Source organism: Salvelinus namaycush, chromosome 21 (assembly GCF_016432855.1).
Source record: "Salvelinus namaycush isolate Seneca chromosome 21, SaNama_1.0, whole genome shotgun sequence".
Classification (NCBI taxonomy): domain Eukaryota; kingdom Metazoa; phylum Chordata; class Actinopteri; order Salmoniformes; family Salmonidae; genus Salvelinus; species Salvelinus namaycush.
The window spans coordinates 43,810,921-43,838,356 of record NC_052327.1 but is presented as its reverse complement, the minus strand read 5'-3'; the positions used below and the strand labels follow the sequence as shown (position 1 = coordinate 43,838,356).

The following is a 27,436-nucleotide window of genomic DNA, read 5'->3' as shown; positions in this document are numbered from 1 at the left end:
AGCTAGAAGCTAACTCGTCTGCTTTTCTTTCTTTTTTTTATTGTAAAGAAATGTGGGCGTTCCATACACACAGAGAGCCAATCACTGGCATGCAAACATTGACAACAGGAAAAGGTTTGCTGGCGGGAATTTCGGTCGTCACTAGTTACTACAGCCACAAAGTCATCATTATGGCTAAATCCCGACTATTTCTAAAATGTATCTTCTTAAAATTTTACTTTAACCCTAACCACACTGATAACCTTATGCCTAACCTTAAATTAAAAACAAAAAGGACCTTTTTGTTTTTATACATTTTGACTTTGTGAATGTGGTAACTAGCTAGTGACAACGGAATTTCATTTCGCTGCTAATTCGAAACGTTAGTAGGAGCTGGCATGCTAGCTACTGGTGAAATTGTCCGAAAAATACAAAAATAAACCATTTTACTCGATAAAATACAATTAGGACCTGCAAAGGTATGTTCAACCAAAGTGGTGGTATTGTAGTTTCTTCTGAAAGTTCGTTCAATAACTTTTATCACACGACTGGAAGCGCGATAGCTAGCGAGCCTAACGTGAGGTAGTTAACTGTTAATGTTATCTTAAAGCCAATGATTAGTAGTGAACTGGCAGTGGTGTACCTAGCTAACTTTGCCAACGTTGTTATAATTTAACACCCTATTGAACATTGTGCAATACACTGTAAATCATATCAGAAAGTGTATGTCTTCTTTTACCTTGTAGACGTCCAACATGAGAGCTGACATAATGGAGAAGATAGTTTCGTTGTCTGATGGAGAGCGCATCCCAGAGCTGCAGCAGTACCTCTCATCCCTGACTGATGACCAGGTTACCAGTCAACACAAATTTTCCCAACACCCTACAACACAATTATGATAATGTATCTTGTAATACACATTATTCATTTGACTACATCTCAATAATGTATTAATTGACACATTGTATTACTATGTTGTACCTAACTAGGTATTGCATAGTCCCCAGATCTGTTTGTGCCATCTTGCCAACTGTCATTGTCATGCCATGTCAATTCCATAAGAGGTTTCCATAAGAGAGCAGAAACAGAGTGGCAACCAGGCTAAACTATTTACCCAACTCTTGAATAATCTCTGGGTGTTTTCCCTCTAGCTGACCACTGTGGTAACAAACAGTGCGTTGAAGGGGAAGGACATTGGAGCCATGGTCAAATCCATATTCAAAGGTAACCATGTGTGATATACAAAACATTTCTTGACACTATGACCCAGGCCTTTGTCATTGTCCCATGCTATTTCCTTTGGATGCTTCTGCAATGTTGGAGTATGGTGTCTCAAAGTGTGTGTGTTCTCTCAGGCTCTCCGCCCAGTGCCCCAGAGGGGGCGAGTCGCAGGCTGCTCCTGTACCAGCACTGCATCCCCCTGTGTGAGTCTGGAGATCTCCAGACAGAGGTGGCATCAGACATCATTGGACTGCTCATGCTAGAGGTACAGTGATATTTCAAAGGTTGTTTTGCGCACAGCCATTAATTAGGCTACGCAGTTTCATAGGCAGATTTATTTATTCACAAACCGGAGGAGGGTTGTTTCTGCCATTTCTTTCATGTTTAAACTTAAGTCGTTTGGTATTGATGATTAGACTCATCTGTTCCAATAACCCTGTCCCTGTATGTTCTCATCCTAGACCCACAACCTGCCCGGCCCCTCCCTGGCACAGCTTGCGTCTCTTTTCGTTGATGCCATTAAGTTGGGTAAGATGGGCAGTGGCAAATCCCTGGAGCTCTTCCCCACAGTCCTCACTGCCCTGGCTGCCACTGAGGCTCTATCCTATGGCAAAGGTACCAAACCAAACTCAAAACCATGAATGCAGAAACCTTACCATACAGAATTGCCTAAATCGTCTTCTATACCCTTATTTTCTACCCTGATATATCTACAGGTGAGCTCAGTGGGGAAGAGTACAAGAAGCAGCTCATCAACAGCCTCTGCTCCAGCAGGTAATAGGGGGGCGATTCCATGGTATCAGAATTATGCATAGACTCAGATTTTTCACTTAAAATGTGTGCCAAATAAAATCCATTGATTTTAAAAGTTTAACAAACTATACAACTCCATGCACAAGGACTACTTTTAACAATTTCACAGAAACTTTTACAAAAACACATTTACTGGAAGAACTGCAGATGCAAAGTTTGGTATCAGAATTTTGGTAAAATCTCCCTCTGTTTTTTTCTGTGTTCACGTTTTCCAAAAACACTTAAATATCTGCTCCGATTCAGAATGTCTGCAGAAAGAATGCGGTGTCAGCTATCACATAACACCTTGAGTTGGTTATTGAACTACAGTAAGTGAAGTGGATTTGCGCTAATGGAATTTTATCATGGGTCTCTAATCTGTAATACACAGAAATGCATAATTATGGATATGAATGTCATTCTCTTCATGGTGATGTATCCTAAATAGGTACACAAATGTATAAATATGCAATATCCTCCTTTGCATATTCTGATATTATTCTAGACACAGGCTATTATTTTAATGAGCTTTGCCCCCAAAGAAGACTGAATTTGGTTGGGCCAGACCAGACCAAATCTTATCCAATCATAGATGTCTATGCTTCACAAGTTTGGACATCAAAGTACAGCTCAGTAGAGTACAGCAGAGTATGGTACAATACAGTACATTATAGTGTACTCAACTCTAGTGTACTATACTGAACTTTACTGTACTGAACTATACTCTACTTTTCTTTACGGTACTCTACTGTGTTGTTCAAACTGGTGAACCCAACTGTGGTTTGTGACTACTATGATTTCCCATTCTAGCCAATTCAATTGCAGAAATTCCGTTACCTATTTTATTTTTGGTAATGACATTTTGAATTTGAATCACTTAATAATTCATAAACGAAATTGATATCAGTAAAAACAAACTAATTGATAGGTTTACCTTCTCTCATGAGGGAAATAAAATATTTTCGATAAGTGGGTTTTTGTTACCGTAATTAAGGCAAAGTTTCTTAAACTTACAGAAGGCAGAAACATTTATCCATCATTTAAATTTGTGTTGATATTCGTTTTCGGGGGTCATTATTTCAACATTGTTGTGTTTTGATGTATTTCTTATACTTTTTAAGACTTTCTTTTTTTCTGGTAGATGTTTTCTGAGACCCCTTTTCCATCTGTTTGAGCAGAAATCAAAACCTTTGCTTATTCCTAATTTTTTGGATGGAAAATGGTTGAAAAATGTATATATGCCAGCACATCCCAAACTCTGTCCTGGGGACCCCAAGGGGCGCACGTTTTGGTTTTTGCCCTAGCACTACACAGCTGATTCACATTATCAAAGCTTGTTGATTGGTTGAGTATTTGAATCTGCTGTGTAGTGCTAGGGAAAAAAACAAAACGTGCTCCCCTTGGGGGACCGAGTTTGGTAAACCCTGATATATACCTTATCATTTGATATGTTCCTATGAATTTCACATGTTGCTGCTCATGGGTCCTTTTTCATGGAAATGACCAGGGCTAGGAATTGCCAGGGAACTCCCGATACGATATTATCACGATACTTAGGTACTGATACAATGTGTATTTAGATTCTCATGATTCTGTCTATATATATATATATTGCGTTTCAATACTGCTATTTTATTGCAATTAAATGTTTCAAACATATTGCTCACTCGTCTGTTGCAGAGGGACAATAGGGAGCTTTGAGAACACAAGTTTTGATCAGTCATTGAACTAAAAGTGCTGGAAGCAAATTCTCACTATTTAAAAAGATGGAGAGCAAGCTATGCCGGTACAGCTGACTAGCACAAAAATAATATTGCGATATATTGCCAAAAGTAATATCCCGATATGAAACTCGATTTAAAAAATAATAATAATAATCCTATCACTAGCAGGTAAGGTCCTGGATTACACTGGAAATGACATTGAGTCAGCTCCCTCATGACATTGAGTGACACTCTTCTTCTAAGGGTTACCATACAAACAATTCATTCAGATCCTGACACCAGTCTTATAATGGCTTGTATTTAAGGTGCTGTTATAATAGTCTCATATCAGAGCACTGTTAAGAGGGATATATTTCATATAAGGATATTTGATGTAAACAGTTGCATGTACTTCAGGGAGCCATGATTGCTCACTGATATGGCACACAGCTTGTGGTCAATGCAACTTAGATGTATTTGTTCTGTGTTTACAGATGGGACCCACAGTGTGTGATCCACTTGACCACTATGTTCAGGTAAACCTGAAAGAATTGGGCTTCACTTCGTTTCAATAGAAATGTTTGATGTTAGTCGATGAGTGCATTGGCACTAAGTTAATGAGTGCATCAACTCCCCGCCTTAAACAATCTTCTCCAGGGATGTGCCCTTGGCCCCAGAGGAGCTGCAGTTCCTGGTCGAGAAGGTCCTGAGGATGTTCCTCAAACTAGACCTGCAGGAGATCCCACCTTTGGTCTACCAGCTGCTGCTGCTGGCTGCTAAGGTGTGTGTGTCTGTTTGTATGTACAATGTCCTATATGTTTCTACATAGCTTGGTGAATGAACAACCTCTTGTGTTTGTGTTGTCTACCAGGGCTGTAAGAAACAGGTCCTGGAAGGAATCATCAGCTACTTTAAAGAGCAGGATCTTCGCCAGAAAGAGGAACAGAAAGATGGAGAGTGAGTGAGCATTATGACACCAATAATCCACAATGTCTAATTCAATGACAAGCTGTGTGTGAACTTCCTTGATGAGAAGACTACGATCTCTCTTTCTCACACACACACACACACACACACACACACACACACACACACACACACACACACACACACACACACACACACACACACACACACACACACACACACACACACACACACAGGAGTATGGACGTGGAGGTTCAGTCTGTTCCTCAGGACCAGCTGAGGCATGTGGAGGGCACAGCCATCCTGCACATAGTTTTTGCAGTGCGGCTTGACCAGGAGCTGGGGAGGGAGTTCCTGAAAAGTGTTAAGGTCCCAGATACACTCTCACATACTCTCTCACCCACCCCTTAAATAGATTGACAGTAATGATAAAGAAGGGGTGTTTTATTGGTGTGCTGTTCATACTGCTTTTGGAGTGATGCTTTAAATTGTCTATAAATTGAAAATTGTTATTCAGGAATTCAGTCACCTGTATGTATGATGAGTAATGTTCAGTGTGGTGCTTAGACAGTATTGACTGTGTGTTTGGTCTCTGTTCTCTGCAGGGGTCCCAGGGGGAGCTCTGTCCGTTCAGCATTGCTCTGCTGCTCTCGGTGGCCAGGATTCAACGCTACGAGGAGCAGGTAGGAACCCAGACAACCTCCAATCACAAAAATAAAGAAAATTATCTTTCTCAATTTGTCTTTCCTGTGTTCCTCGCATCTTCTCTTTGCCTGCTTCTCAAAATGCATGGGAGGAGAAGATTTAGAGGGGAAGGAGCTTGAAACTACGTCTCCAATGAGGAGACTGTACGCAAGGAATCGAGGAAAGACCATTGGGGAAAGAGCCTCTGACCCTCCCTTCTCTCATAACCCTCCCTGTTCTACCCTTTACCCCCTCCCTCCCTGGTGGTGTAGTTGTTTGATTTCTTGAAGGGGGCGATCACTAAGGGCTTCAAGGATGAGCAGCTGCAGCAGGGCTCCAAGTTCCTGCAGGACCTGCTGCCTCAGCGCTGCAGCCTTGCTCAGATGATCCTGGACACTGTCAAGAACAGGTCAGGGCTCGTATTCAGAAAGCAGTTTGGAGTAGGAGTGCTGATCTAGCATCAGGTCCTCCCTGTCCATATAATCTTATTCATTATGATCTAAAAGGGAGAACTGATCCTTACTCCAGCATCACCTCAGGGGGATGCTAGTGTGGTAACTAAGGACACCATCACTGACCTTTGACCCCTGCAGTGTGTTTGGCTGGGACCATGTGACCCAGGGGCTGGTCCAACTGGGCTTCATCCTCATGGACGCCTTTGGCCCCAAGGCAGGGCCGTTCGGGAAGACTGCAACCGAAGGGGCCAACGCCACAGCCAAAACACCCATACAGCAGGCCTGTCGGCTGGGGGGACAGGTACTCTTGGAGGGCTTCAAGGTACGGTGACTATGGCCTCCTCCCCTGGATCATTTAATGTAGACTGACGGTGATTAATGAATAGATTATATAAGGAACAGGATCTGAAGTGACAGCCATGTGCTAATGTCATTATAATGAATATGATCAATCTGTTAGTTCTAATCTGAAGCACTATATCTGATTTGGGATGATTCTGATCCCCAGTTGCCTTTCAAAGAGCTGATTTTATTAGGACTAACCTGGTTAAACCAGACTGAATATTTAGCTCAGTGAAACAATGGTGAGCGCATAATTCAGTCTGCTTTAACCAGGCTATAATATTAGAGTGCTGTAACAGGCAATGTATTTTGGAACACTGAATATTAAAGCAGCTCTCCTGTAAGATATCTCCTGTTCATCTGATATTTCAACCACTTTCTTTGGTTTATTTAAACAGATGCATGAGCCAATCAGGGGTGAGATTCTGGAGCAAGTCCTGAACCGATTGGTCACCAAAACGGCCTCCCCTGTCACTCATTTCATAGGTAAATATAGGTATCTTGTTCTCCTTGCGCTCTAATGGGATAAGTGTATTTTTTTGTTTGTTGCTATTTGGCATTAGGCCTTTTGCATACACATGTCCAATCCTCTCAGATCTCCACGTGTCCAGATGGTTGGGACTAGGGATTGTTTCTGGATGTTGTCTGATTTCTCTCTCTCATCTTCATCATCAGATCTCCTCTCGGACATTGTGGTCTCGGCTCCCATGATCCTTCTGGAGTCATCATCCAAGGTGACAGAGACGTTTGATCACTTGTCCTACCTGCCACTGGCCACCGTGCAGGGGCTACTCAAGGCTGTCCAGGTAACACACACACACACACACACACACACACACACACACACACACACACACACACACACACACACACACACACACACACACACACACACACACACACCAGGCCCAGTGCAGGGGCTGCTTGTGTGATCTCTCTCTCTGGTGTTCCCAGCCTCTGCTGAAGGTCAGTATGTCCATGAAGGATGCTCTGATTCTCGTTCTGAGGAAGGCCATGTTCTCCAGGTAAGTTCCCCCTCCCTCTGTCCTAACCAGACATAGCTCTGATCAGAGATGGAGCCGTATGTATCAAGTGTCTCAGAGTAGGAGTATTAATCTAGGATCAGGTCACCCCAGTCCATGTTGTCTTTTTCATTGTGATGTAAAAGGCCAAACTGATCCTAAATCAGCAATCCTACTCTGAGACACTTGATTCATACAGCCCCTGGGCTCATACTCAATTAATCTTTCCTGTCATGTGACCCCCTGCAGCCAGTTGGATGGGAGGAAGTCTGCGGTGACGGGCTTCCTGCTGCTGCTGAAGAACTTCCGGGTCCTGGGTAGCATGGGTTCCAGCCAAGCCAGCCAGGCCATCTCCTCCAGCCAGGTGTGTGTCTCGGTCTGTCTGATATTAGTGTCTTGATATCAGTACCACCACTCATAGTGACTGAGTGCACACTGAGTGTACCCCTGCACTTTCATTCATGTATTCAAGCCATTATGAGGGAATTTCTATTGGTCCATTAATCTGTGACGTGTCCTGTGCCCAGGTCCAGGTGGATGTTCACTCCCGCTACAACTCTGCTGCCAACGAGGCCTTCTGCCTGGAGATCCTCAGCAGCCTGCGCCGATGTCTGGGCCAGCAGGCCGATGTACGACTCATGCTCTACGAGGTCGGAACCCCCACACCACAACGTCTAGCCTGGTCCCAGATCTGTTTGTACCAATGACCATTACAAGACAGTGACCATAGGTGTTCACAAAACAGCACAAAAATATTTGGGATGAGGCTACACAATGTCAGCTTTGGCTGATAAGTGTTGTAAGACTGAATGTACAGTACATACACTATATATACAAAAGTATGTGGACACCCCTTCAAATGATTGGATTCTGCTATTACAGCCACACCGTTGCTGACAGGTGTATAAAATCGACAGCCATGCAATCTCCATATACAAACATTATTTATGTCTGTAATAAAGCCCTTTTATGGGAAAAAACGTATTCTGATTGGCTGGGCCTGGCTCCCCAGTGGCTGCACCCATGCCAATTCATGTCAAATCCATAGATTGGGGCATAATGAATTTATTTTAATTGACTGATTTCCTTCTATGAACTGTAACTCAGTAAAATCTTTGAAATTGTTGCATTTACATTTTTCAGTATACATATTATCTTCTAACACAAGGTTGTCATGTGTGCCTTATTTGTAGGGTTTCCATGATGTCCTCCGCCGCAACTCTCAACTAGCAAGCTCCATCATGCAGACCCTGCTCTCGCAGGTGTGTGTGATATCTTAAGGTGTAATTACATGTGGTATATTGCACTGTGATTTGACGCGTGTGTTCTGTCTAGGTGAGGCGGTACTATGAGCCAGAACAGGACCTTCTGCCCCCAGTGAAGCTGGAGTTATGCATCGGTGCTCAAGGAGACCAAGTCTTCCTCCAGGAGCCTCTGGTATGAACTTTTACCTATTATGTCACTTGTTTGTGCATGTGTGCGTGCGTGTGTGCAGAAGTGGCCCAACTAGTGAGCAGCACAGTCCACTCTACTGCTTTTCTCTCCCTTGTCTGGCATGCTTGTATGAGTGTGGTGTACGTCCACAAGAACATCAAGACATTGATGCTTCCTGTTCCTCTCAGGCCCATCTGTTGAGTTGCACAGTCCACTGCCTGCTCTGGTACCAGGGCATGCGCCGTTCAGCCCGGCCCAACGCAGGCGGGAGTGACGATGACGATGATGATGAAGAGGAAGGGGGATTTCAGGACGAGCTGCAGAGCATCCTGGAGAGCATCACGCGCCGGATGATCAAGTGTGAATTGGAGGACTTTGAGCTGGTGCGTATCAGAGTAGTGACTTTCATAGAACAGTCTGTGAAGCAACTTAAATATACTTTGTATCCCTCATTTACTCAAGTGTTTCCATTATTTGGCAGTTACCTGTATATACAGGTAGGAGCAGATCCAGGGCTCTACGCTGACCTATTTTACAAGGACCATGTGTGCGCCTCAGTTGAGAAATGTAGGCGTACACAAAGAAATGTAGGAGCACAATGAAAAATATTTGAGGTAATAAAGCTAGAATTCTGACTTTTTCTAGGCTCACTGATGCTCCTAAATTTAATTTCCAGGTCGCACAGCAAAATATTTAGGCGTGTATGCGAGTAGAGCCCTGAGATCTGCATATTATATTACAGGTCCTGTTTGGGCCACGCGTGTCGCAGTATGTACTTTTTTGGGATTCTACCTGCCGTTCTGGGGCCTTTTTTCAACCTCTCAAATAAAAATGTTAAAATATGTAGTTATGGTTAGTTTAGTTTATCATAAGGAGTACTTTAGTAATATTTAAGGTTGCGGTTAGTGGTAGTGTAATCTGTGGTTAAGGTCAACTCTAAGAAAATCTTACAGGGGGAGAGAAGCGGAATGCTTTTGATTGGTAGAATGAACAGCAGTAGAGTATTGTATTTTATTAGGGGTGCTGGCAGCGACGCTGCAAGCAAGCAAACCTATTATTTCTGATGGAATTCTTTCTTTCGCGCTTGTCGCAATGTCTCAATGCCCGATTGGTTAAAAAGTATACTTTGGCTATATCAACACCGCTACTCTCAGACACCAAAAACGTCACCAATTGGTTTAAGTTTAAGGCTCAGCCTTTTCGCCCCGTTTGACGTACAACCACAAAACTTGGTATAGCGTTGTTTCTCGTCATAAGGACCACATTTTCCTCAAGGACCCATAAGGCATCTTTATAAAAAAACATATTTGTGTCCTCAATTAAACCGGAATAACTTAACTTCTCTTTGCTCTATCAACTTGAAACTTGCACATAGTGTTTTGAATTGTACGTGTACACGAGGGATGATGTATAATGCTTCCTTATTTAACCTTTATCCATACAGGTAAGTCAATTAAGAAACATTTGTATTTACAAAGACAGCTTGTCAAGTGGCAGAGATTACATCAACAGTACACTGTGACTGAAGTGATGTAATATCTGTGCAACCCCCCCTCTAGGATAAGTCGGCTGAGTTCTCCCTGTCCAGTGTGGGGGTGAAGAACAGCATCTACGCCGTGCTGGTGATGGGAGTGTACGAGGTGCTCATCGAATACAACTTCACCAAGGCCAACTACAGGTAACCTGAAGAAGACTGGCTCACTGGATCTGTGGGAGAAGCTACTGTATCAGTGTTTTGAATAATGAACTTGTGTGCTCAGATGCTTAAATCAATGTTTAGAAATTAGGATAGTTTTTTCAGGATGCTCCGTCCCGGTGAAGTAAAAGAGTGGGAAACGTGCTGAATAGGATTTTTATTTATTTCAATGTGACAAGCGACAAAACTCTTGAGGATGTGTAGGACTGGGATGGATAATATGCTACATTGTGAGACGGTGAGTGAATTTGTCTTTTACTATGACACTGTGTGTTGCAGTAAGAGTCTTTTCGAGGAACTCCTGGAGCTGTTTAGTCGCTATAACAAGCTGTCTGAGATCCTGAAGGAGAAGTCTGGAAAGGGCAAGAGCAGCAAGAGCCCTCGAAGCCTGCTGTCTATGGGCTTTGTGTCAACACTGCTCACTGCACTCTTCAGGTGTGAGTGTGTGTTTGGGGGAATGTATTTCCTGTCAAGGCTGCATATACAAGTGCCACATTTTAGTTCAAAGTCATACAGTACCTGTCTGTTTTGTGACCTGTCTTGCACCTGAAAGTGTGTGTGTTCTTCCAGAGACAGCGCTCAGAGCAGAGAGGAGGCTCTGTTGGTGCTGCGCTCTAGTGGGGACTTCCTGCGTTACGCTGTGAGCGTGGCTCTGCAAAAGATTACACAGTTGGAGGAAACTGGACACACTGACGGCCCCGACGGACAGAACACAGACAAGACCTTCCACCACCTCTGTGACATCACTAGGTCCGATTTTATCTAAGAGATCAGCAGGTTATATTCTCTGTGACACCACCTAGTAAGATTCTCTATGACATCGCTTGGTTAGATTCTCTATGACATCAACTGGTCATATTCTCTGTGACCTCAACTGGTTTATCCCCCTCCTCCCCCAGTGTCTTGATGTGGCGGTACACCAACATCCCGTGTGCAGTGGAGGATGCTGGGAAGAAGGAGAAGCGTTGCAGTGTGTCCCTGCTGTGTCTGGAGGGCTTGCTGAGGATCTTCAGCACCGGGCAGCAGCGCTACCCAGCCAGGGTGGCCCAGCTCCTTTCTGCCATCGGTGGGACACACACAAACTGCTCTCATTCTCAATGCGTCACACCAAGGGGTCTTCTGTAAAGCGCAAATCCTGAAATGAGATAGTTGAAACTTTAAAGTATCTTTCAAATAATCTATTGATATCAATGCAAAACCACAGTGGATATCCCATTGAGATACAGAATATATTTTATAAGGGAGAGCTGGCCAAGATGTCTCCAGTTTAAAAACACATGATCATACATTCAGAACAGACACAATGAAGCAACTTTGAGACCACAATACTAAAATCCCCAGACAGCTCTCATTCACAATCCTTTCAGAACAGGGAGTTTGCTTAAGGCCCAAGTCTTGACTCCACACACTTTCAACTACCAAACAGAACTGTTCATTCACACTCGTCAATTGAATTAATTAAATAAGTTCTTGTGAATGGCTTCTTCGTTAAAGTCGGTTCCTGTAGATATGATTTTGTGAATAACAGATGTCTTGTCCGTAACCGTTTGTAAAAACATATAATGTGGTGGTTTCCTTTCAGATGTCTCTGTGGAGGAAGGGAGTGATCACGGGCCAGGGAATGCCAGTGTCACGGAGAAGACTGCTTTCTACATTCGCCAGTTCCAGGTGTGACTGAAGTGTTAAAGTATACAGGATGTGACCTTGGATAGATTCTAGATCATTCTGTTCAAATCAAAATCAAATAAAATGTTATTTGGGGGAGCAATGCAAATAGTCTGGGTAGCCATTTGATTAGATGTTCAGGAGTCTTATGGCTTGGGGGTAGAAGCTGTTTAGGAATCTCTTGGAACTAGACTTGGTGCTTCGATACTGCTTGCCGTGGGGTAGCGGAGAGAACAGTCTATGACTAGGGTGGCTGGAGTCTTTGACAATTTTTAGGGCCTTCCTCTGACACCGCCTGGTATAGAGGTCCTGGATGGCAGGAAGCTTGGCCCCAGTGATGTACTGGACCAAACTAACTACCCTCTGTAGTGCCTTGTGGTCGGAGGCCGAGCTATTGCCATTCCAGGCAGTGATGTAACTCGTCAGGATGCTCTCGATGGTGCAGCTGTAGAACCTTTTAGGACCCATGCCAAATCTTTTCAGTCTCCTGAGGGGGAATAGGTTTTGTCGTGCCCTCTTCACGACTGTCTTGGTGTGCTTGGACCATGTTAGTTTGTTGGTGATGTGGACACCAAGGAACTTGAAGCTCTCAACCTGCTCTACTACAGCACCGTTGATGTGAATGGGGGCGTGCTCGGTCCTCCTTTTCATGTAGTCCACAATCATCTCCTTTGTCTAGATCATGTTGAGGGAGAGGTTGTTGTCCTTGCACCACAGGTCTCAGAAGAATTCCTGACAGGTCTCTGACCTCCTCCCTATAGGCTGTCTCGTCGTTGTCAGTGATCAGGCCCACCACTGTTGTCATCAGCAAACTTAATGATGGTGTTGGATTCGTGCTTGGCCACGCAGTCCTGAGTGAACAGGGAGAACAGGAGGGGACTGAGCACACACCCCTGAGGGTCCCCCGTGTTGAGGATCAGCGTGGCGGATGTCTTGTTACCTTCCCTTACCACCTGGTGGCGGCCTGTCAGGAATTCCAGGATCAGCGAAGTTCTGTTCAGCAATGGGAAGGATGCGCACACACAGCCAACATCAGCTGGTGAGAGCAAGCAATGAGTGTGGGCAGACAGGCTTCGCTCCAGATCTGATTATACATATCGCGCAGGCGACTGTCTTGCTTCCCCGTAGCTAACCAGTCACCACCAGCCACTACCCTTTGCCTGGTTAAGAAACAAGCTGCTTTATGAAATTAAAAACAATAGCAGTATTGAGTTTAATAGTAAACAACAGTCTAGCTATGTTTTTCTCTCCCTTGAGTTTAGAAAAGTAGGCTGTCTTTGCATTTGTAGTCTCACTCAACCCTCCCACTTTCCCCACTGCATTCCATAGCCAGGTTACGTAGCCAAGTCTCCCTCTTTTACCCAGAAAATGGCTTGAGAGATTAACTCACAGAAGATATTACCCATAATACCGGCGCTACGTTTTTTTTATTTCTATTGTGCATTGGTGGGCCGCATTTTATATTCATAAAGCATATCGCGGACCGTTCTAAAACTAGGCTACTTGCGGACCGGACCGTTGGCCATTTGTTAGGCTACACCTTGTTCAGTCATGTTACTCCATTAGCTAGCTATAGCTAACAACCTAGGGTGCATTCAGCAGGATCCAACGTTTTGGAATGTTCAGATGGAAGTATGCTATGTAGAACAAACATGCCTCAGACATGTTGAATAAGGAATAAAGTTTGCTCTTCATGGAATTTCTATCTGCAAAGTTCGAGAACGTGGCACAGAAAGAACTCGGACTTGGACTCTGACTTGAGCACAGGGGATTTGGGACTCGATTCGTACTCGGTTTAGTGACTCGACTACATCACTGGGCGAAACAGTCATTAGCTCCCATTCTACTTCTGGACATCAATGTGTCTGTGGAACATTGATTACAATGGCAATGACACGACAGACTGACGGAGGTGCAACTCATACTACTTTGACAATACTTTGCGGCACCATCTGGTGATTTTGCTTCTGTCTCTCTGCATTTGTGTGTGACGGTTTGTTTTGTATGTAATGTGCAATATCTATGTAGGCTGAATTAGACATTTACATGGCCAGATAACTATTATATGTTCCTATATATTTTTGTAATATTTCTGATGTTGGGAAGAGAATATGATGTAATGCATACAAATATGTTGGTAGGACAAGGGTATGTACAGTACCAGTCAAAGGTTTGGACACACTTATTCATTCCAGGGTTTTTCTTTATTTGTACTATTTTCTACATTGTAGGATAATAGTGAATACATCAAAAGTATGAAATTACACATATGTAATAATGTAGTAACCAAAAAAAGTAGCTACAAAGTAGCCACCTTTTGCCTTGATGACAGCTTTGCAAACTCTTGGCATTCTGTCAACCAGCTTCATGAGGTAGTCACCTGGAATGCATTTAAATTAACAGGTGTGCCTTGTTAAAAGTTAATTTGTGGAGCCAATCAGTTGTTTTGTGACAAGGTAGGGGTGGTATACAGAAGATAGCCCTATTTGGTAAAAGACCAAGTCCATATTATGGCAAGAACAGCTCAAATAAGAAAAGAGAAACGACAGTCCATTACTTTAAGACAAGAAGGTTAGTCAAAGTTTCTTCAAGTGCAGTCACAAAAACCATCAAGCACTATGATGAAACTGACTCTCATGAGGATCGCCATGAGGACCACCATTAGAGTTACCAGCCTCAGAAATTGCAGCCCAAATAAATGCTTCACAGAGTTCAAGTAATCTCAACATTAACTATTCAGAGGACACTGTATAATTCAGGCCTTCATGGTCGAACTGCTGCAAAGAAACCACTACTAAAGGACACCAATAAGAAGAAGAGACTTCCTTGGGCCAAGAAACACGAGCAATGGACATTAGACCGGTGGAAATCTGTCCTTTGTTCTGATGAGTCCAAATTTGAGATTTTTGGTTACAACCCCCGTGTCTTTGTGAAACGCAGAGTAGGTGAACGGATGATCTCCGCATGTGGTTCCCACAATGAAGCTTAGAGAAGGTAGTGTGATGGGGTGTTTGGCTGGTGACACTGATTTATTTAGATTTCAAGGCACACTTAACCAGCATGGCTGCCACAGCATTCTGCAGCGATACGCCATCCAATCTGGTTTGCACTATCATTTGTTTTTCAACAGGACAATGAACCAACACCTCCACGCCGTGTAAGGTCAATTTGACCAAGAAGGAGAGTGATGGAGTGTTGCATCAGATGAGCTGGCCTCCACAATCAACCAACCTCAACCCAATTGAGATGGTTTGGGATGAGTTGGACCGCAGTGAAGGAAAAGCAGCCAACAAGTGCTCAGCATATGTAGGATCTCCTTCAAGACTTTTGGAAAAGCATTCCAGGTGAAGCTGATTGAGAGAATGCCAAGATTGTGCAAAGCTGTCATCAAGGCAAAGAGTGGCTACTTTTAAGAATGTTAAATATAAAATATATCTTGATTTAACACTTTTTTTGGTTACTACATGATTTCATGTGTTATTTCATAGTTTTGATGTCTTCACTATTATTCTACAATGTAGAAAATAGTACAAATAAAGAAAAAACCTTGAATGAGTAGGTGTCCAAACCTTTGACTGGTACTGTATGTTTGTGCACATGGAAGTCAGTGATTACAATACAGAGACAATACAAAATGTGATGTGACTAAAATGAAAAGGTATTTACAAAAATGATTAAGACGAGGCTAAATCTAAAAGAAAAGTGCCAAAATTAACACTGTTGCCCTGTACATCCATAGAGGTCACTGTTTACCCAGCTGAGTGGAGGGGAGGAGGACTTCAACAGCAAGGAGGCTCAGCTCCTGGTAAACATCCTGAGTGTGCTCTCACGCCAGCTAGAACCCTCCTCCCAGCAGGTAGGCACCCTCCCAAGTGCACTTCATAGAGCCAGTGAGGACTCGGATGAGTGGGCTAGGCCTCCTGCTCACTCTCCCCTCTCTCTCTCCCAGTTTGTTCAAATGATCACCTGGACAGTGAAAATCTGCAAGGAGACCAGCTTTGGTGAGTAAATGGCAACAGTCAAGGTAAAGTGTTGCCGTTTTGAACCCTAGGCCCAAGGCTGCATGATATGGGCAAATAATCAAATTGCTTTTATTTATTTTTACCAACTATTGTGATTTAGATTTAAAACCCTTTGGTGAATTGTTGGAACCATAGAAATAAAATATGTATTCCGATTCTATGGTTGGTGTTTGGCATTACAACTAATGAAAAGGCCAGGTACAGTAGACGTTGTAGGAACGAAAGTGTTGGTCAGAGTTTCCTAGGGGACCCTTATTAAGTTAGAATGTTACTCTCATGGCATGAGATATTGCACATCAATATTGCAATTTTGATAAAAATTCAATTAATTGATTTTAAAACACTGCAGATTGAACAGGTCTGAACTGACACAATGGAGCCATTTGAATTCTGTCACAACATACGCAAGAGCTTTTGTTCCTAAGAATCAGTTTGGCATTAATGCTGCTAGGAGTTCTGCATTTAATAGAACGGGTAGTGGTTATGTCTCTTTTTCCTTTCTTTTCCTCTTTCACTCCCTCCCTCTTTTTTCTCTTACTCCCTCCCTCAATCTTTCGCTCGCTCACTCACTCCCTCTCTCCGGCTTTCTTTTCCTCCCTCCCTTCAGAGGACGTAGCGTTCAGTAAAGGCCTGCTCTCCCTGCTCTTCAGTCTGCACGTGCTCTACAAGAGTCCCGTCAGTCTGTTGTGGGAGCTTTGTCAAGACATACACAGTCAGCTGGGAGACATCGACCAGGTACCGACTGCTACAGACCGCACTGTATCACCAGGCAATCTCACTGACAACAGCCTTCAGATGGTCATAGTATTTGACCCAAAACAATAAATCATTATGATCAGAGAAAAAATGTCAACGCTGTTTTAGCCTTACTACAGGGTCGGGGTCAATTTCAATTGCGTTAATTCAGGAATTAAACTGAAATTCAATTTCTTCCTGAATTGAAGTGGAATTGACCCCAATCCTGTTTTACTGTAGCCATACTGTTGTGGTTTAATTATACAATAACAGGATTTGGAAGTGGAGAAGCAGTCTCACTTTGCCATCGTCAACATGAAGACCGCTGCGCCGACAACAGTGAGTGGCGCTTACCTACCTGCCTTTTAAATGCAAAGTGTTATTGTGTCTCACCCTTCCTGCCTAATTGACCCTTACCCCTAGGCACGTGTAGATCTAAAAGTAAATTCTTTGTGTTAACTTCACAGTTATGTCCATTGTCCATTTAGCTTTTGGAATACTCGGCAGGATTTTAGACAGATTATACCTATCCCATCCTTCAAGATCTACAAGACTTACCTTGGCACGTTTCTTACACTGGCTTTAGCCACGGAGGGAACAGGGCCCTCGGAGGGTCTGCATTGCGTGACAAATTCCCATGATTTGTGAATCTGTTCGGACCAAACACCTAGCGCGACAGCTAAAATGGATTTGAAAAAGTTCGATTTCAGTTAATAGGGGAAAGTATTTAACAAAATAACTACATGATGGCCTTCACTAATCTGTAACTATTTATATACAGTGCATTCAGAAAGTATTCAGACCCCTTGACTTTTTCCACATTTTGTTACGTTACAGCCTTATTCTAAAATTGATTAAATCGTTTTTTTCCACATCAATTTACCCACAATACCCCATAACGACAACGCAAAAAACAGGTTTTTAGAAATTTGTGCAAATGTATTAAACATAAACGGCAATATCACATTTACGTAAGTATTCAGACCCTTTCCTCAGTACTTTGTTGAAGCAACTTTGGGTTCTTGGTCACCCCCCTGACCAAGGCCCTTCTCCCCCAATTTCTCAGTTTGGCCGGGCAGCCAGCGCTAGATAGAGTCTTGGTGGTTTCAAACTTCTTCCATTTAAGAATGATGGAGGTCACTGTTTTCTTGGGGACCTTCAATGCTGCAGACATTTTTTGATACCCTTCCCCAGATCTGTGCCTCAGCACAATCCTGTCTCGGAGCTCTACGGACAATTCCTTTGACCTCATGTTTGCTTTTTGCTCTGACAACTGTGGGACCTTATAAAGACAAGTGTGTGCCTTTCCAAATCATGTCCAATCAGTTGACTTTAACAAAGGTGAACTCCAATCAAGTAGTAGAAACATCTCTCAAGGATGATCAATGGAAACAGGATGCATCTGAGCTCAATTTCGAGTCTCAAAGCAAAGGGTCTGAATACTTATGTAAATAAGGTATCTGTTTTTTATTAATACATTTTCTGAAATCTATAAAAAAAATATTTAAAAAAGTATTTGCTTTGTCATTATGGGGTATTGTGTGTAGATTGATGAAGAAAATTGTATTTGAGCCATTTTAAGCTGTAACGTAACAATGTGGAAAAGCTGAAGGGGTCTGAATACTTTCCGAATCCACTGTATAATAGACATTTCGGTACATTAGTGGACAAAATTCTTACTTAACCTTTAATGTCCTATTTCTCTTCTTTCAGCTCCTGGTGCTGTCTCAGGTGGGGAAAGTATTGGATGAGGTGGACTGGCTGATCACCAAGAAGAAAGGCCAGTTGGTCCCTGACAGGCTCAGCTCTGGTACGGTACACACACAGCATGACTAGTCCTCAACTGGGAAGGATGAGTAGCAGGGGAGAGGATATGTGTAACCTGTGTGTGAATGTGGTAGTTGCCCTAGTCTGTCTTTCTGTCTATCCCTGTTCTGTCTGCACACACACACACATGCACCATCTTTGTCCTTCATCTTCATGTGTGTGTTTCCAGGTGATGCCACCCAGGCTGCAGGCCAGCAGGACCCAGTGGAGAAGGCGCTGACGCTGCAGCTGGGGACTCTCCTGACGGCCCTGAACGAGCTGGTCCAGACCGCTCTGCCATCTGGAGTCTGCACCAACACACTGCTGGGAGAGCTGAGCCGTACATACACCATCCTCACCAATCTGGTCAAATATGTAAGTCTGACTTCACTATACCTACCTACTATTTTCCCTCTAAAATTAATTACCCACTTATCTTTTCCTTTGCAGTATATCCAACTGTGCTCAGGCCAACAGGGCCTGCTCCCAGCACGCGTGGAGAAGCTGGTGAGTCTGCAGCATTGTCCCAATGTACATTTACTGTTTTACCTGTCATATGAGCCCCAGGTGTGCGTGTGTCCACTAAAATCCCTAATACCCCTGTATTTCCAGGTCAAGCTGTCCGGCTCTCACCTGACTCCACAGTGCTACTCCTTCATCACCTACGTGCAGGTATAGCCTCGTGTTGATGTAATCTAGCCTCCCCATCAGCCATTGTCTGCCAGCAGGTGGCATCGATTGCTTCTGTCCTCGACATTTGACAGTATGGGCCAGATTTACTAAGTGTCTGCACCTGTTTTTTTCAGCAAGGGATAGACTTTCACCCAGTGCAAATGCTAATAAAACCTTTCTTGTTGACACTGTCCTCTAGCTAGGAGGTCTTTGTTGTTATGACCTTTGAGATGTGTGTTTTCCTGCAGAGTGGTGAGCTGGCCGGTGGAAGTGCAGATGATAAAAAGAAGAAGAAAAAGGAGGGGGAGGCCACAGCTACAGCATCAGTAAGAATTTGTTAGACCTTTTATTTACAACCACTTCAACTGATCTTCGGAGCCTTGGTCTAACTAAAGCTATGTGTGCTGTTCTCCCATTCTCAAGGCCAAACTCCTACGTGAGACCAAGGCCATTCCCAACCTGATCTACAGTATAGAACAGTACGAGAAATACCTCATCACCCTCTCCAAGAAATCAAAGGTATGTAAGGGAGTGGTTTGGGATGGGAGATTGTCTCACATTGAATTGATGAGTATAGCTGCTTGTAACCAGACAAATCCAGATCTGGAATGGAGGACACAATAGAAGATATAGAGGCGTATGGGCACTTCTCAGTAACAGACCAATCTCCAGAACTAACCAAAGCACTGCATTATTGTAACTACAGTGAGAAACAGGTGTCTGGGTGTTATTGTTGTGTAGGTGAACCTGATGCAGTACATGAAACTGAGCACGTCCAGAGATTTCCGCATCAACGCAGCCACTCTGGAGGCAGCGCTGCAGGAGCACGACAACAGTCAGCAAGTGAGCATCAACCATACCACTGACACATACTGTATAGATGACGGCGGTCTAAAACTTTGATTGTCTCCTATTCACTCAGCTCCATCATGACTTGTCACACCAAATTCACTAATGCTTAATTAGTCCTGTCCATACTCCCGCATTCCTCACATCTACTGCTATCGCCCACATTCAAAAGTTTGAACTCCATGGATTGTTTTTGTGTCTTTCCCAGACCCAATGGTCTGAGCTGAAGTCATTCATTTCGTCAGTGTCTGACACCACATATCCAAGTGCGTTTTGAGGAGGATACATGTGTAAGTTCTGGTTTGTCTCTCCTCTCCCTTTAGACCATAGCCTCCCAGGAGCCAGAGCAGAGCCAGGAGCCCAAGAAGAAGAGGAAGAAGCAGTAATGGAAATCAATAATACCCTGGCCCTTCTAAACCTCTCAGTACACTCCTCTCTTAATCAGTCTGGAGTTGCCCCCATTCATCCGGATGCATTCTGATGATCTGTTGAGTTGGGTTGTGCTCATTAGGCCACACCGTAGCAAAATGTTTTGCAACAGAAAACAAACATTTGTGTTTCTTATTGGCACTTCTATTTAGTGCCTCATCATGAACCTGCATAGAACCAGTAGTTCCTATTGGCGTCATTGGTTTGATGACTCAGTGGCTGGGTTGGGGCAGCTCTGGAGGACCTGTGTATCTATCCCATGAAGCCTCTGGCTGCACTAGCTACATCATAGAGGACTGCTCGGTTCACCCTGTTATTTCCCTTTTCCCAGAGAGCCTTTGGGGATGTCTGATTTGGTATATGTCCAGGGCCTCACCTGTGAAGAGTCAATGTGTTGTTATTCTAGGTATACATACTGTACAGAGAGATAAAAAACGATGTTTTGCATTATGATCATTTGTTAAAAGCAGATTGAGAGCATGCAAGAGCATTTCTGCTGTATTTATTAATTTACAGTAAAAATGCCACTATGTAAAACATGTTTGTTACTTTACAATCTTTTTTTGTTGCCCATTTGTGTGTTCACTGCCAGTCAACACTACTTCCATCTGGTATCGGTGTTTTTTTCTAGTGTTTTGAACAGCCAAAGCTGCTGTATACATTTTGAGGTAACATGGTTTGTAAAAGCAACATACAACTTTATATACTGAATTAAAAGAAACGCAACATGTAGGTCCCATGTTTCATGAACTGAAATAAATGTTCCATGTGCACAAAGCTTATTTCTCTCAGATTTTGTGCATAAATTTGTTTACATCTGTTGGTGAGCATTTCTCTTTTGCCAAGATAATCCATCCTCCTTACAGGTGTGGCATATCAAGAAGCTGATTAAACAGCATGATCATTACAAAGGTGCACTATATGCTGGGGACAATAACAGGCCACTCTAAAATGTGCAGTTTTGTCACAACAATGCCACAGATGTCTCAAGGTTACAGGGAGCGTGCAATTGCCATGTTGCCTGCAGGAATGTCCACCAGAGAGCTGTTGCCAGAGAATTTAACATTAATTTCTTTATCACAAGGTGCCTCCTATGTAATTTTAAAGAATTCGCCGATCACATGTAACCACGCCAATCGGGGACCCCCACATCCAGCTTCTTCACCTTAGGGATCGTCTGAGACCATCCACCCGGACAGCTAATGAAACTGAGTATTTCTGTAATAAAGCACTTTTGTGAGGAAAAACTCATTCTGATTGGCTGGGCCTGGCTCCCCAGTGGGTGGGGCTGTGCCCCTTCCCAGTCATGCGAAGTCCATAGATTAGGGCCTAATTCATTTATTTCAATTGACCGATGTCAATCCTTATATGAACTAACTCAGTAAAATAGTTGAAATTGTTCCATGTTGAGTTTATATTTTATGTAAAGTATAGATTTGATTTCCATCACATTCACACTACAATATTGCAACGCAAAGACTTTAAAGAATGAAGTACAATGATGATATACATGACACCCTATGGTAGGCAATATCTGCACTCCAGCCCTGTGGGGTTGGAGGGAGTCACACAGTCCATGGTCACCTCCTTGCTCAGACACTGGTAAATGTCCACGGCACTGAAGAAAGCCAATGACTGGGGCATGCCCTGCATACTCAGCGCATGGGCAAACAAACTTAAAGCACAACGATAAAAGATGGACGAACACATAAGCAGCTTATTGAACAGACGTTTGAGACATTATGTAAAATGAGTAATTCACGGGCTATGAATGACAATACTTTCAATTTTAACTTACAATTAGCTACATCCCAACCATTTAAATGACCACATGATCATTTATGTATTATTTAGCCCGAAAAGACCATTGATGTAAGATCTTTTGCTAGGGTGACCTGGCAAGAGGTCAGCAGGAGACAGTGTATGAGCTAGGGCAGTACTACTGACCGTGTGAGCAGGTTGGTGATCTGCAGAGCCAGTGCTGCACAGTAGCGGTCTTCACTGCGGACCAGGTAGCGCACCTCATTATGAATACTAATACAGAAGCATCCGTCAATGTCATGCTCCTCCATCAGTCAGCGTACGGCCACCAGCATAAGAGTGGGGGTAGTCCACCACCGAGCTCTGTACCACCCAGTTCACCCTGCTGGTGATGAACTGACACACACACACGTTAATCTCTTCATCTACAACAAGTGTGTGTTTGAGTGTCAGACAGTCTGTCTTATGATTGAGTGTGTTACGTGTGTGTGTTATAATTATGTACATTTTATGTGCTTTTATGATTGTGTTTTGCATAAGTTCTCCAGACCTCATCCTTCACGGTCTGAGGCTCCAGTGCTCTGCTGATCCTGCAGCCCGGGACAGGGGTGGCCGGCTGAGCTGGGTGGGCGATGTTCTCCAGCTTGTTGAACGTACCTCCAGACCACAAACACTGGCCTGCCACCTCCCACTTCATCTTCTGATAGAACTGCACACCCAAATAATGAGTGGGTGAGATAGAATGTGAAAATGTGTGTTCCTAGCCAGATCTACAGGGGTATCTAGGGGGGAAGGGCTAGTGGGTCGATTTGGAATTCAGGGTCAGTGTTTGTGAAGGACTTCAGTTCATACAAAGCTGACATTATTGCCCGGTTCAAAAATACACTACATCACCAAAAGTATGTGGACACCCCTTCAAATGAGTGGATTCGGCTATTTCAGTCACACCCGTTGCTGACAGGTGTATAAAATTGAGCACACATCCATGCAATCTCCAAAGACAAACATTGGCAGTAGAATGGCTACAGCTACCTTGTCCCGGACCTGCTAATTTCGACTCTCTGTACCGCACCTGCTGTCTCTAACTCTGAATGATCAGCTATAAAAAGCCAACTAACATTTACTCCTGAGGTGCTGACCTGTTGCACCCTCTACAACCACTGTGATTATTATTATTTGACCCTGCTGGTCATCTATGAACATTTGAACATCTTGGCCATGTACCGTTAGTCTCCACCTGGCACAGCCAGAAGAGGACTGGCCACCCCTCAGAGCCTGGTTCCTCTCTAGGTTTCTTCCTATGTTCCTGCCTTTCTAGGGAGTTTTTCCTAGCCACCGTGCTTCTACATCTGCATTGCTTGCTGTTTGGGGTTTTAGGCTGGGTTTCTGTATAGCACTTTGTGACATCAGCGGATGTAAAAAGGGCTTTATAAATACATTTGATTGATTGTCTTTCAACGTGACACCGTCATAGTATGCCACCTTTCCAACAAGTCAGTTTGTCAAATTTCTGCCCTGCTAGAGCTTCCCCGGTTAACTGCCCCTTAGTTCCAGTGAAGGGAAATCTTAACGATACAGCATACAATGACATTCTAGACGATTCTGTGCTTCCAACTTTGTGGCAACAAAAGTTGTTTCAGCATGACAATGCCCCCGTGCACAAAGCAAGGTCCATACAGAAATCGTTTGTCGAGATTGGTGTGGAAGAACTTGACTGGCCTGCATAGAGCCATGACCTCATCCCCATCGAACACCTTTGGGATGAATTAGAACACTGACTACGAGCCAGGCCTAAACAGCTAACATCAGTGCCCGACCTCACTAATGCTAGTGGCTGAATGGAAGCAAGTCCCCGCAGCAATGTTCCAACATCTAGTGAAAAGCCTTCCCAGAAGAGTGGAGGCTGTTATAGCAGCAAAGGGGGGACCAACTCCATATTAATGCCCATGATTTTGGAATGAGATGTTCGACGAGCAGGTGTCCACATATACTTTTGGTCATGTAGTATCTCTAACCACTATACCTTTGTTTTTTTGCAGAACTGAAGGAACCTGATAATGATGATCATCGATCACTCATGAATTTCACTTTTTCTTCCTGTATTTGTCTGTATGTCCTTTGATTATGTGTTTTTATGTATGCACAAAGCCGCAAACCACATTTCCCCAAGGGGGTAATAAAGTCTTATCAGGGGTTCCCAAACTTTTTCACTCAGGCCCCCCTTCCAGCATTAGGGAACATCCCGCACCCCCCATGCACACACCACATGTATTTCTATGGCACAAGCACTGTTCATGACAGAAACTGTTCACATCCCTCTTCTTGGTGGAGAGAACATTTAGCAGGTTTAAAGCTTATTTCCTGCAATTCTACACATTTTGTCATGCGGTGCAGAGAACATTTTACAGTTTTAAAGCTCATTGTCTTGCAATTATATACATTTTGCCATGTCTAATGTGTATTCATTTGATATTTGAGTGACAAACATTACAACAAAATCTATGGGTTAAAAAACCTAGCTACGGCCTCCCGGGTGGTCTAGGGCACTGCATCGCATCGCAGTGCTAGCTGCGCCACCAGAGTCTCTGGGTTCGCGCCCAGGCTCTGTCGCAGCCGGCCGCGACCGGGAGGTCCGTGGGGCGACGCACAATTGGGCTAGCGTCGTCCGGGTTAGGGAGGGTTTGGCCGGTAGGGATATCCTTGTCTCATCGCGCTCCAGCGACTCCTGTGGCGGGCTGGGCGCAGTGCGCGCTAACCAAGGGGGCCAGGTACACGGTGTTTCCTCCGACACATTGGTGCGGCTGGCTTCCGGGTTGGAGGCGCGCTGTGTTAAGAAGCAGTGCGGCTTGGTTGGGTTGTGCTTCGGAGGACGCGTGGCTTTCGACCTTCGTCTCTCCCGAGCCCGTACCGGAGTTGTAGCGATGAGACAAGATAGTAATTACTAGCGATTGGATACCACGAAAATTGGGGAGAAAAGGGGATAAAATTTAATAAAAAAATAAAAAAATAATAAAAAATAAAAAAACCTAGCTAAAAAACAGCTGACATGGGTTAGATGATCTAGACATTTCTGACAAGTTATAAATAGTTCTAAGGTCTGCAATGACTGACATGACAAGAGCAAAACTGATGATGCACTACCCCATTTCGAAAGTGCACCTTGTGCATTCTAATATTACAACTTTCAAGAGCAAGTTGAAAGCCAAACTGAGCATCCCAAACATGCTCAATGAGTGACATGTCTAGTGAGTATGTAGGCCATGGAAGAACTGGGACATTTTCAGCTTCCAGGAATTGTGTAAAGATCCTTGCCACATGGGGCTGTGCATTATCATGCTGAAATATGAGGGGATGGCAGTGGATGAATGGCATGACAATGGGCCTCAGGATCTCGTCACGGTGTCTCTGTGCAAAATGCCATCAATAAAATGCAATTGTGTTCATTGTCCGTAGCTTATGACTGCCCATACCATAACCCCACCATGGGGCACTCTGTTCGCAACGTTGACATCAGCAAACCGCTCACCCACACAATGCCATCTGGCTGGTACAGTTGAAACCGGGATTCATCTGTGAAGAGCACACTTCTCCAGCGTGCCAGTGGCCATCGAAGGTGAGCATTTACTCACTGAAGTCGGTTACGATGCCAAACTGCAGTCAGATCAAGACCCTGGTGAGGACGAAGAGCACGCAGAGGAGCTTCCCAGAGATGGTAGTTTTTGCAGAAATTCTTGGCATGCTTATGTAACCAGTGTGAAATGGCTAACTAGTTAGCAGGGTGCGCGCTAATAGCGTTTCAATCGGTGACGTCACTCGCTCTGAGACCTTGAAGTAGTTGTACCCCTTGCTCTGCAAGAGCCGCGGCTTTTGTGGAGCGATGTGTAACGATGCTTCAAGGGTGACTGTTGTCTATGTGTGCAGAAGGTCCCTGGTTTGAGCCCAGGTAGGGGCAGAGAGAGGGACAGAAGCTATACTGTTACACATGGTCTGTGGTTGTGTGGCCGGTTGGACATACTGCCAAATGTTCTAAAATGACGTTTGAGGCGGCTTATGGTACAGAACATTAAATTATTTGGCAACAGCGCTGGTGGACATTCCTGTAGTCAGCATGCCAACTGTACGCTCCCTCAAAATGAGACATCTGTGCCATTGTGTGACAACACTTTTGTCCCCAGCACAAGGTCGTCCACCTGTGTAATGATCATGCAGTTTAATCAGCATCTTGATATGCCACACCCGTCAGGTGGATGGATTATCTTGGAAAAGGAGAAATGCTCACTAACAGGGACGTAAACAAATTTGTGCACAAAATTGAGTGAAATAAGTTGTGCATTGGAACATTTCTGGGATCTTTTATTTCAGCTCATGAAACCAACACTTAACATCTTGCGTTTATATTTGTTCAGTGTAGATGCATTTAAAGTGCTTAGATCCAAGCTTACACCTCCAAAAGAGCAAGCAGAGATTACTTTATGACTTTCACAGTATAGCTCTGAACTGCCATAATCTTAACTGTCCTGTACCCCTCTGTGATACTACACACTGGTAGTGGATGAGGTGAGTTACCCCCGCCCTCATCCTTACAATCTGAAGCGCTTTGATCACTAGGTCTGCGTCTGAAATGGTACATTATATTTCCAAGCGTGACATTTCAGACACAGAGGGTCATCACTAACTAAATCCGATCCACCACTATCCTTCCTGTACCTGCCTAGGCCCTTGATGAGGGCATACATCTGCCAGATTGCTGGTGGCCTACGGCTGGCTGAGGTTGAATTGCAGGCACTTGGCAAAGGGCTGCCCGGCTCTGTAGATGCGCCTGTAGTTGAAGCCCTTGGCATGCTCGCGGCTGATGCCCACCGTGTCGGCGGTGCGGCTGTACAAGTCAGTGCCCTGGCTCTTCTTGCCCTGCAGGGTCATCCAGCCAAACACTGTGCAGCATGGACATACAGTAACTGGCTACATTTATTTTTGTCAATGGATTTCTCAAGTATTCAGATATATGCCACCTTTTGTAACATGATGTATGTTGTGTAAAAATATATCTGTGACAAAATGCAAACAGACACTTAAATATTCTGACTGGGAATGTTCTGTAACATGAGTTCCCCATTAGATTGTCGACTTTCTTGGGCGCTTGCATAAACATTGTTTGGAAGTTGTCAGAAACTCACATTTCTGATGATTCTCATAAAATGAATGCTGCATCAAGCTGAGTATCAGTGCCAGGAGTGAGGTCTCA

General features: G+C 44.0%; 1 protein-coding gene and 1 pseudogene across 1 annotated transcript; one reads left to right on the top strand and one right to left on the bottom strand.

Annotated features, from left to right (window-relative positions):
• The first annotated feature begins 359 nt into the window (after window positions 1-359).
• On the top strand, window positions 360-21,210 carry fanci (FA complementation group I). Its single transcript, XM_039017741.1, has 38 exons — window positions 360-458; window positions 726-830; window positions 1,131-1,203; window positions 1,335-1,465; window positions 1,662-1,815; window positions 1,917-1,974; window positions 4,190-4,231; window positions 4,353-4,476; window positions 4,567-4,652; window positions 4,859-4,991; window positions 5,228-5,305; window positions 5,579-5,715; window positions 5,900-6,083; window positions 6,502-6,589; window positions 6,779-6,909; window positions 7,058-7,128; window positions 7,375-7,489; window positions 7,653-7,775; window positions 8,319-8,387; window positions 8,461-8,562; window positions 8,748-8,942; window positions 10,119-10,237; window positions 10,535-10,690; window positions 10,826-11,005; window positions 11,155-11,321; window positions 11,838-11,923; window positions 15,660-15,776; window positions 15,870-15,921; window positions 16,550-16,677; window positions 16,951-17,016; window positions 18,391-18,487; window positions 18,674-18,858; window positions 18,934-18,990; window positions 19,096-19,155; window positions 19,404-19,481; window positions 19,579-19,674; window positions 19,897-19,998; window positions 20,328-21,210. The coding sequence occupies exons 2-38, from the start codon at window positions 735-737 to the stop codon at window positions 20,388-20,390; spliced, it is 3,999 nt and encodes a 1,332-aa protein (XP_038873669.1). The 5' UTR covers window positions 360-458; window positions 726-734; the 3' UTR covers window positions 20,391-21,210.
• The window catches only part of LOC120065917, a 27,175-nt pseudogene continuing 20,485 nt past the window's right edge, over window positions 20,747-27,436 (bottom strand).

Excerpts from the sequence above, each read along its gene's own strand:
- fanci (XM_039017741.1), top strand. The coding sequence starts at position 735 with ATGAGAGCTGACATAATGGAGAAGATAGTTTCGTTGTCTGATGGAGAG. Across the intron at positions 831-1,130 it reads CATCCCTGACTGATGACCAG|CTGACCACTGTGGTAACAAA; the intron begins GTTACCAGTCAA and ends TTTTCCCTCTAG. Across the intron at positions 1,816-1,916 it reads GGCTCTATCCTATGGCAAAG|GTGAGCTCAGTGGGGAAGAG; the intron begins GTACCAAACCAA and ends ATATATCTACAG.